The following is an 11,300-nucleotide window of genomic DNA, read 5'->3' as shown; positions in this document are numbered from 1 at the left end:
AGAAAAATATTTTTTAATATAAAAGAGTATGATATAATATTCATACCTCTCATTATAAAAAAATAAAAATAAAAATAAAGTATAATGTACTAAAACATTTCAATACAACTTAATTAATGAAATAAAAATATGATACTATGATAATATGCATATAACATAGTTGGAGTTTGAGGATGGTAATTAGAATTGGAATTATTAAAGTAGGTAATTCAATTTGATTTGGCCCAACTCATCATGGGTTAGGCAATAGGTGGATCAACTCAACATGGCTCATCTTCAAATAAGTTTAAAAAAAAAAAAAATCAACTCAACTTAACCTAATCCACTACAAATTGATAGGTTAAATAAGTTGATTCACTTAAATTAAAAAAATTAATTGAACTTTATAAAAAAAATACATATTATAATCTTATATTTTAGAATTACAACTATGTTAACAAATAAGACAAATAAAATGTCAAAAAAATAGATATCATTCACAATCAACTTAATCAACTTATAAAATTAAATTTGTTGTATAAAATATTGATAAATAATATTAAATTAATACTAATTAGCATAATTCACAACTAATATCAAAATTAGACAATGATATAAATATATAATCACATAAATTAACATTTAAGAATTTAAAAATAAAATAAATAATAAAAAATATATTAGTAAGCCAACCTATTAACATGTCAAATTTTTCAAGAAGAAGAATAATAATAATTTAACTATTGAATTGTTAAAAAAATATTATTAATATTGTTTCTTCCGACAAGTTTTATTCACTTGCGAAGAATTTTTGTTTTATCTAACCACATTTTCTATATAAAAAGGTTATTTTCCCAAGATGACACGCTACTTCAATCTCAATCTCAAATCATCAAGCAAACTTCAATCTCAATCTCAAATCATCAAGCAACTCCAACCAGAGTTGCTTAGCTTGTTTTTAGAAGAGTTCTTAATTGGGAGCACTATTGATAGTGAGCTGATTTGATAATTATGGTGTAAAAAAAATTAAAATATCAATCTCTAGCTCAAAGTATAAAGATGTGAGATAATATTATAAAATTCATTTTAAAGTTATGAGCAGTTTCACCATTAGAAGAAAAAAAAAAGTTACATCATGATGCACTATCAGTATCAAAAGTCTTACGCTGTTAATTAATTAAAATTTTATTGTTAATATAACTTTTAAAGCACTTATTATAAAACATAATTAATAATTTTTTATTAAATGATAATATAAAATTATTTTACAGTCATTATCACTATTAAATCTATACAAAAAATATAAAAATAAAATTGAAAGCAAAACATATTAAAATTCTTAAATATGATATAAAATAAAAACATACACCAAAAGTGAGTTGTGGGTGTAAACAATTAGAAATGCTCTACAAATTCTATGTAAATTACCATACCCAAAAATTAAATTTTTATGAAAATTTTAACTAATATTTGGTTTTTGTATATAATATTTTACCAAAATTTTCAATTTTTCTCTGACACGAACCTATGTGCACATGAAAGTGGCTCTTCGAGGTTCAGAAAGGACCACTTTCGCGAAGGTGCCAGAGAGAAAGTGAAGTGGTTTGCACTATTAACAAAAACGTGAAAGGGTACTTATTATTCCCTTCCAATAGTCAAAAGAAATGGCATAGCATATTAATTTCAATTCGGGTTCGTTATTCTAACTTTTCATTCAAGTTATGCATCCCTTTCTTCAATCCATTACTTTGACAATGCCAATGCCGTGCACACTTCCAAACTTACCAAGAAAACACGCGTTAGAAAATAGAAATTACTTGGGACTTTTACCACTAATTAGAACGTTACAAGTTGATCCAATTGAAACTAGTCAAAAAAAAAAAAAAAAAACTTTTCTTCAATAACATAATTAAAAAAAAATGTTAATTATCAACAAAATATCAGCATCCACCAAAGGTAAAATTGTTACACGCTACCTATAGAAGAAGTTATTTTGTAGACACCCATTAAATGAATTGGATTGTGCAGAGTATATGATCCATTTAAATCAAAGAAATTCAATTACTACAATAAAATTTTGAAGGCCTAATGGCCTTATACGCCACTCAAATTAAATTATCCCTTCAATAATGTCGAGTGAAAGCTAGATTACAGTAAATCTTATATATAACTCAAATACTCATAACTTAGAAGACACCAAAATACTTAGGAAAGGGAATATGACCCAACTGGATCAAGTACAATGCAAGAAAAAAGATCATATGAAATTTAAAAGCTCTCTCCCAAATTGATCATCTTTACTTGCTGCTGCTAGGTTCCTTGACTATAGTCACAGGGCAAGGAGCATGGGTCATCACAAAGTTGCTAACACTTCCCAATAGTATCCTGTTTTATATTTTGGGGTCACAACACAGAGGGACATGTCAATGAGACCCATACTTCAATAAATGCAGATAATAATGTTCCATCTCAACAAAGAAATAATAAATTACTGGCAATTATTATAAGAAAAGTTCTCCATTGATGCGAAAATAAAAGTCACTCAAAATAAAAGCAAAATGAATAATAACAAGATAAATGTTTGCATAATCAAATTGCAAGTTCCTATAATAAAATTGAATTTAGACGTTTTGATTTGAGTTTTGTGAATTAAAAAAATAGAATAATAAATAAGATTTTGGTTTAATTTTGTGAATGAAAAAGATAGTTGAAATGAAAAGGTTTTCTTAATATGGTTGGCCAAATTTCTCAACAAAGATCAGAAAAGGTCCAGTAATGCTTTGTGATAATAACATAATTACTCAAAAATTGTAATCTCCTACTCACCCTAAAAAAAACAAAAATGTCTAAATCCATAAATATCAACTCGAAAAATATCTATCGGCATAATTATCTTGAAATTATTAGTGTGAGATGCTGAAAAACAGTATAATCAAGAAATCAGGGGACAAACCTTTGGATTGTGCTGAGGCCTCTGCTTCCCATAACCAACGAATCCAGCTTCAGATCTTCAATAGCATCCAAAAGCTTCTCTCTTGCATCCCCCCAGTATATTTTTGTAACAATGTGCACCTAAACAAAATCATTAATAATCTTAGACACAATACTAAAACATAGACACACCCAAAAAAAAAAAAAAAAAAACTTGTCTAAATCGAATTCAATTCTGTAAAATCTCAGCAGAAATAAAAGAAAAAGACCTCTTTTTGTCTGGAAGCAGTGTCAAGCAAATCAAGAACCTCAATATCAATCTCAACACCATATTTTTTCATAATCTCAGGCTCTCTGAACTCTTGCAAGGGAATAAGAGCTTCAACAGCATAAAATCAGCACAGATCAGATCAGATCAGATCAACCCAGATCAAAAGAAAGCACAATTAAAAATACCCAAAAATTAAAATTAAAAAATAAAAATGGATACTCACGAGAACCAGATTTTGCCCATAACTGGTTGCGAGACTCGTCTAGAGAGTTGGGGTTAACGTGAATGACATAAATGGTGTCACCTTTATCAGCTAAGTTCTCAAGTGCCCATTTGAGAGCATGCTTGCTACTCTTGGAGAAATCCAAAGCCACACCAATACACCTATCCTTTGCCATGTGTGTGAACTTGGAGAAAGAAATGGGGTTGAAGTTGAACTAACTCAGGATTTTACAACCCTTTTAACTTTGGACAAAGTAACATAAAGCTTCGTATACGATGACGCGTGTATATATAATCCAACAATTTCAATCACAACATTTTGCTCCATTCATCTTTTTCATTATTCTAATTTTTGCTTGGATGGATGGCCTCGATTTATTGCGTGACGCTTTTGTTTCACACGCATACGAAAAAACATATGCTGGCATTTGTATTTTGTACGAGTAGCCCAAGTCATACAGAAAATGCGTGTTTACGTATCTTTGGACTATTTGATCCAAGAAAAGTTTTATATTTTTTATTATCAAAATATTACCTAATTACTACTTTTTATTTTTGAACTAAGATATAGAAACAACTAAAAAATAGAAATAATAAAAATTATTCTTTCTATTTATTGTATACAAAATAAATGGTCATCTTTGTCATTGGGTTTAAAATGAACTATCATATCATTATCCAAAATCAAAAGAATGTCAAATAAGCCTATGAAAAATGCAAATTGATAATTATATTAGTCCAAGCTTTAAAAAAATGAATAAAGTAATAATATTGATATATATATTCAGAAAAAATAAATAAATAGTTAAATTTTGAGACTTTTTGCTACTAATAACTTTATAAAAATATTATTTTTGTATTATTAATATTGTATTTAACATATTTCTCAATTATTTTTAAATCAACGAATTATATTTCTTTCATTAGTTAAATCAACATTTTTCCATTACAACTTTTATATATGAAAAAAAATCTAATAATATGTTTGGTAAAAAAAATTGAAATAATTATTTGTTACTTTAACATTTAACATAATTTTGTAATTTATTTGATAAGATTGAAAGTTAATTCAAACACACTATCTCCTCCATAATTAAAGTCAATAAGTTGACTTTAACATATATAAAACTGAGGAAATTTGATTCACTTTACGAAAGTTATTATTTAAACAAGACCAAAGTTAACAAAATTTCATATATAACAAAATAATTTAATTAAACTCTATATATCATAATGAAGATAGCATTAAATAATTTAATTAATGATGGGATCAAGAAAATGAAACGGGTACAGAAGCAAAGGACAGAGGGAATATAATTAAGTAACGGGACAAATCAATAATTCCGTGGTTTTGATAATTTTATTTATTCAAATTCAAAGTGCCTGTAATTGCGATGCATCCACATGTCACCATCGCAATCACTCATCAGAGACTTACTTGAATCACAGCCGTTCGTTGCTGGTGTATGAGTGGGCCCACATATTTTGAGACCGTGGGTAACGATGGTTTTGCCCGCACATAAAAACGTACCATTAAAAAACGAAACATCATTTGAGGGAAATTGAAAGAAAACACGAAAGATATGAAGGTTGGAAACCCAAAATCATGTTTCGTTTTTTAATAGATGACGATGCAACAAAAATCCTAAATATCGAAAGCCATGCTTGTTATCTGATAAGAAACGCAAACCATGCTAAGTTGCGGGTTCTCGTGGCAACATGTGGTGTGATTCGCTTCATTATTTGCACGAAACTTGACACTGGCAATCTCTGCTGTGCAGTGCCATCTTAACCTCGTGGAAGATAATGGTATTTTTTTATTTAATTTAGTTAATAAATTGCAAATTATTCATATTAACTTTATACCCCTGTCAATAATCAATCAAAGATTTGATCCAATTTAGTTTATATCTTCTACCCATTTAAAGATACGTCAATTAAATTCTACTTCTGCTACCCCAGAATCTACAAATCTTAGATTGGTCCAGACTCCAGACGTCTAAGAGGTCACATAGCTGCAAAAAGTACTATAACTGCTCAAGTGAGAATATTGTACAAAAATCTTATAGAGTAAAATATGAACAGGATTTTATCTTAAAATGCATCTTAACATTAGTGGTTGATAGGGTGTTGGCCACTAAGAGAGTTGAAGGGGGTACTGTTAGTACCAGAAAATGAATTCGGAAATACTCGAAAACACAAGGGTGCTCGAAAATCCTAGATGATCGAGAGAAGTTTCTAAAGAAGGTATACAAAGCTTGAAGAGAATCAGGAGATACGCGAAGACAGTTTTCGTGAAACTCTCGAAATCCTCGAACCAGGAAGGGTGCTGCTCAGGAAAAGGGCTCACAGCCTAGCAACCTCTCAAAGTACAAGCAGAATCAGGAAACATGCAAGTATAGTTTTCGTTGGTTACTCGAAATCCTAAGAATCCGGACATATACGAATACACTTCATAACCTCTCAGAATGGAGAACTTAAAGGAGACACGAATTAGGAGCGACTGAAGTAACATGGGATAAGTGTCAAAGGCTGCAGAACGGTTTGGGGAAGTTAACAAGCAGTTCCAAGAATTATCCAGAGATGGGCCCGGGAGTAAGCCACTATGTGGAAGTTTAGAACGGTTATGCACTTCCGGGGTGCGTCAGAATAAATTAAACGAGCCATGTTCGTAGCAAGAGGTCAGAATTCTAATTTACCCACAATTCTCACACGCACTCTGCAGCCCGCGCATAAGGCATACTGTGCATACGAGACAGCTTTGGTCTTTAAACCCACAATTCTCACACACACTCCGCAGCCCGCGCATAAGGCATACTGTGCCTACGAGACAGCTTTGGGTACGATTTCTCGACCACCTATCTTTTTTCCTTTTTTAGGAGTAGCGTAGCATAGCATAACATAGCATAATCTAGTCTAGTGTAGTGTTAGTCATTCTGAACATGTTGCGTTATCCTTACGAATTGTAATTTTGTTACCATTTAATGAAGGATATGATTTCTGCAGTCAATATACATGTCATCTATTCGATTCACGTTAATTCTTACATGCATGATTTTGATTGTACAATTAGCATAGATCTTCTGATGTGCTGAAACAAGCATAGATCTTATGAAGTGCTAAAACTGGCATAGATCTTCTGACGTGCTCGAAATAGTGAGCATAGATCTTCTGATGTGCCAAACCAGCATAGATCTTCTGAAGTGCTCGAAACAATGAGCATAGATCTTCTGACGTGTTGTAACAACACCCTAATTTAACTGTATTTGTTGCTTGTACGATTTGCTTTTTTTACTAAAAGTTTTCGATTCTGTCATGTCACAAACACGCATAAATTGAAACGTGAACTCGTGCTAGTTCGAACAAAAAGAACCTACGAACGAAATCCTCCACAAACAAATTGGCACGCCTGGTGGGACTCGTTTGGTGAGCTTAATCGAACTAAGTGAACTAGTTTTGTGTGTGTTTAATTTTTATGAGACTTAGAAGTGGGAGAACTATGTCTACATCCAGCAGAAGAGATGCGCTTAATGAAGAACAGGGTAATGGAGAAAATCGGAATACAAATCAAGAAAATGTGAAAAATGAGACCAGGGGGGCAATGTCTCCACCTCCTGTAAATATTTCGAACTCCGCGGGATTTCTGAATGCGTCACAAGAAATGGTGAACGCTACCCGCGAATACCCATGGGTGATGCCTCTGAATTGGAGAAGTACCTAACCCATGAGCGTAGTGTTGCGGGTTGCATCAATTGTCCCGTGGCGGAGGCTAGGTGGACCAAGTCACTGTCGAATCATGGCGCTTGGGCTACTGCGCTCTTAAGTAAAAAGAGTTGCGCCCTAACTATAAGCTATAGCTTTTGGCCTAGTGGTAAGCGCTCGATCCAACAATTGGTATCAGAGCCAAGGTCATGAGTTCGATACCCAGCGGGGCAATTGCTGAGGGGGAGATTGTTGTGGGTTGCATCAATTGTCCCGTGGCGGAGGCTAGGTGGGCCAAGTCACTGTCGAATCATGGCGCTTGGGCTACTGCGCTCTTAAGTAAAAAGAGTTGCGCCCTGACTATAAGTTATTGCTTTTGGCCTAGTGGTAAGCGCTCGATCCAACACGTAGAAATGCCAATACCATATTCTGGGCACAATCCTCAAATGCAAATATCATCATATGGGTATAATGCAGCCCCAAATGGGATGGGCTTTATCATGCACGATCCTCACCAGCATGTTGGCACAAGCCAAGAAGGGTCGTTGGTTCGACAAAGTAATTATATACCCACAGGTATAAGCAATGAAGCCATGATAGTCCTTCGACAACAAATGGATCATAGTAATCACGATATGGTGAATTTGTTGTCTACACAAATGCACAACATACTCACACCCCTATACGAGCTGATGGACAAAATAGGAGATAAAATTAATGATAATCGGCTATCGAGAGATACGAGTGTAAATCTGAACGGCCTCGAAAATCCAACTATCAATGAGACGAATATTCGAGAGATTAGAAATCGTATCAATCTCAATCAAGGGGGACCTCTGAGAAATGTCGAGGAAAATTTGGATCATATAGTTGAGAGGGTACTGAACAGGCACGTATTTGAAACGGGGCGAAATGAGCACCCATACTTTGTATCTGCCTTTCCTGACTATATTACCCAATCCGAGCTACCCAGGGGGATGAAAATCCCAAAATTCTCAAAATTTTCAGGAGAGTTAGGCGAATCCACCGTAGAACACATAGCGAGATATCTAGTCGAGTGTGGAGACCTAGTGGGTAATGAATATTTGAAAATGAAATATTTTCCTAGTTCACTAACCAAACATGCTTTTACGTGATTTACGACTTTTCCACCTAATTCGATTATTACTTGGGCACAATTAGAAAGGAGTTTCCACGAAAAAATTTTTCGAGAGGAAACTAAGGTGAGCATAGTTGATTTGATGAATATAAAGAGGCAACATCATGAGACGTTGGACGAATATTTGATTAGATTTAGACAATTAAAGTCTCGATGTTACACGAATATTCCAGAGCATGAATTGGTAAAAATCGCAGCCACTGGGTTGGATTTTTCGATTCGAAAGAAACTTGGAAATGAACAATTGAGAGATATGGCTCAACTAGCAGAGAAAGTGAGACGAATTGAACAAATTCGAGCAGAGAAAGAAAGGTTGAGAAAATTTGACAAGTTCGTTCGAAAAGAAAAAATGGGATATTTAGACAATATGGACGTTAATGATGATCATTTCGAATGTCTAAATGAAGAAATGGAAGTGAACTTAGCTGAATTGCAACCTGGGCCAACCTATCAATGCCAGTTATTAAAACCTGGGGAAAATAATTTAGAGGAGGCTGGATCGAATAGAAAATATAGTTTTGATATAACGAAAGCTGATAGAATATTCGATATTTTACTGAAAGATAAGCAAATTATACTTCTGGAAAATCACAAAATTCCTCCTTTTGAACAAAGAAAAGGGAAAATTTTTTGTAAGTATCACAACATGTATGGTCATTGGACTAATAATTGTGTACGTTTCAGGGACATGATCGAGAAGGCGATTACTGATGGTCGTTTGGCTTTCAAGGAGAAAGAAATGAAAGTTGATACTAATCCATTCGCTGTACAAGCAGGATATGTGGAACCTCTCCCTATGGGGATCAATGTGCTTGAAATTAATATGGTTGACCTGGTTGTGAACGAAGAGGAAGTTGTCGAACCTATTACGGATGAAAAGCTGGAGGAGCTCTTAAAGGAGTTCACGAAAGAACAGGAGCCCATTTATCCGAAAGAGGGGGACAATTTGCTTGATTTCCTTTCGAAGAAGAAAGATGATGATCGGGAAGTTATGCTTTGCCCGAGATGTAGCGCTGTGTTCGATAGATCAGCGATTAAGGCTTTCGAGGAATCTGAAATTATGAAAAATTATAAAGCTGAGAAGGCTCGAGGAAAGTCGAAAGTGAACACTGGCATAGTGATGCGTCAAGTTCACATGCCACAAGGCAATGCTCCTATGGCTCCCATCGGAAAGATGGAGATGTACAACTCCTCCCGAGTTGGTAATACATACCTGCCAAATGCGCATGTTCCCATTAGGAAGTGGACTTCCCCACAAAGGCCCAATGTCAGAATGGGTCGAGGAAAGCAAATTGTGAACTACTCGAAAAACCCATTTTCTGGAGGACCCCGATTTGAGTCAAACATGCAAGGAGGTTCTGGAAGAGGAATTAAATATCCTTTTAATGGCCTTAACAAGACTCAATGGAGAAGGCAATAGAGAATGAGAAAGGTAACTTTCGAGGGACACAAAGGTAATCAATTTTCGATTCATGTACCTTACGAAAGTGGGGTATCTAAGAAATTCGCAGAGGATGAGGAAGATTTGATCACAGATTTTTTTGAAAGTGGTTTCGAGGACTCTCTCGAAGATATTTGCGGAGTGGTATCAATCTTACCTTCCGAATATGCTGAAGCAATGAAATCTATGAATGATCAGGAAGACATACACCGTGAAGATTTTTTCGGTGACCCCAACTATGAGTCAAAAATAGTATGGGTGAATCAAATATCTTGAGTCATTCCAAAGTTCAATTCAGCAGTGTTCGATTCACCTACACCAGAAATGAAGGACCATCTGAAACCTTTATTGTTGACCCTTATGATCGAAGGAATTGAAGTCAACAAAGTCCTAGTGGATGGAGGTGCTGCTATAAACATACTCCCACAGACATTGCTGAAAGGTTTTGGGAAAACTTTGGCAGATCTGAAACCTCACAATATCCTTATTTCTGATTATGCTGGAAAATCTTCTCAACCAGAAGGGATGATATTGTTAAATGTGCAAATTGGTAGTGTGAGAAGGACCACCATGTTTATTGTCACTCCCTCGAAAGCTAACTTTAATGTGCTATTAGGAAGAGAATGGATCCACTGAATGGGAGCAGTACCTTCGATAGTGCACCAGAAAATATTTTTCTGGAATGATGACGAATAATTGGAAGTGTTGGATGCAGATCAGAAAAAGTATGAGACGGGAATGTATTTCGCGGATCAACAAATTACTGCATTCGCGAGAACTAAGCCTTTCGATGCCACAGACCCAGATGTCTTGGAGGCTGAAGAGGGTGTTAAGAAGACTTTCTGTTGGGATGTTCGAAGAGGATTTGTTATCCACAGAGCCGAAATTGAATCGGCTCAAGTGCGAGAATGATGAGACAAGATCCTTGTTCGAGCTTCTTAGCTCGAATTTCAGCCTACATGGCCGAGAGAACGGCCAATGAGGCCGAGGAAGGTAGTGAAGTCGAAAGAGCCCAAGGGGGCACGCATTCGATGAATATCGAAACTATAACGGCTCTGCGGGCCGACAAAAAAGAAAAAAAACCAAAAAGAGGTAATCGAAACAACTGCAAAAGAGTCGCCCAGAGTAAGACTTGAGGATGAGCAGAAAAGGGATTCGGAAGGAATCGAAGAAAGACTTGATTGTGTCCTTGACGAAGCTCCTCTAGGATTCGAGAAAATGGAAAATGATGGGCTTAAAGTGGAATCTCAGGATCCTCTCGAGGAAGTCAATCTGGGTACAATCGAAAAGAGGAGAATCACCTATGTTAGAAAACTAGCTGAGAAGAGTGTTAAAGAGAAAATTGTGCAGGTCCTGCACGAATATAAAGATTGCTTCGCTTGGGACTATGAAGAAATGCCTGGTTTGGATCTAAATTTGGTAGAACAAAACCCACGAAGAAACCAGTGAAACAAAACCCACGAAGGTTTGCTCCGCAGGTGATCAAAAAAATCAAAGAAGAAATCGAGAGGCTACTGAAGGCCAAATTCATTCGTACTTCGAGGTACGCTGATTGGGTATCAAACATTGTGCTTGTTATAAAAAAGAATGGAAAA

The 11,300-nt window shown here is 35.1% G+C and overlaps 1 protein-coding gene across 1 annotated transcript; it reads right to left on the bottom strand.

Moving 5' to 3' along the window:
• Nucleotides 1–1,985: 1,985 nt before the first annotated feature.
• On the bottom strand, nt 1,986–3,706 carry LOC109812572 (universal stress protein PHOS32). The gene is made up of 4 exons (XM_020376561.2): nt 3,405–3,706; nt 3,180–3,289; nt 2,933–3,051; nt 1,986–2,364 (listed from the first exon to the last, which is right to left on the bottom strand). The coding sequence occupies exons 1-4, from the start codon at nt 3,577–3,579 to the stop codon at nt 2,277–2,279; spliced, it is 492 nt and encodes a 163-aa protein (XP_020232150.1). The 5' UTR covers nt 3,580–3,706; the 3' UTR covers nt 1,986–2,276.
• Nucleotides 3,707–11,300: the final 7,594 nt, after the last annotated feature.

Source organism: Cajanus cajan, chromosome 3, assembly GCF_000230855.2.
Source record: "Cajanus cajan strain Asha chromosome 3, NIPB_CcT2T_4, whole genome shotgun sequence".
Lineage (NCBI taxonomy): Eukaryota > Viridiplantae > Streptophyta > Magnoliopsida > Fabales > Fabaceae > Cajanus > Cajanus cajan.
The sequence above is the reverse complement of the archived record's forward strand: the minus strand, read 5'-3'. Positions and strand labels throughout refer to the sequence as shown.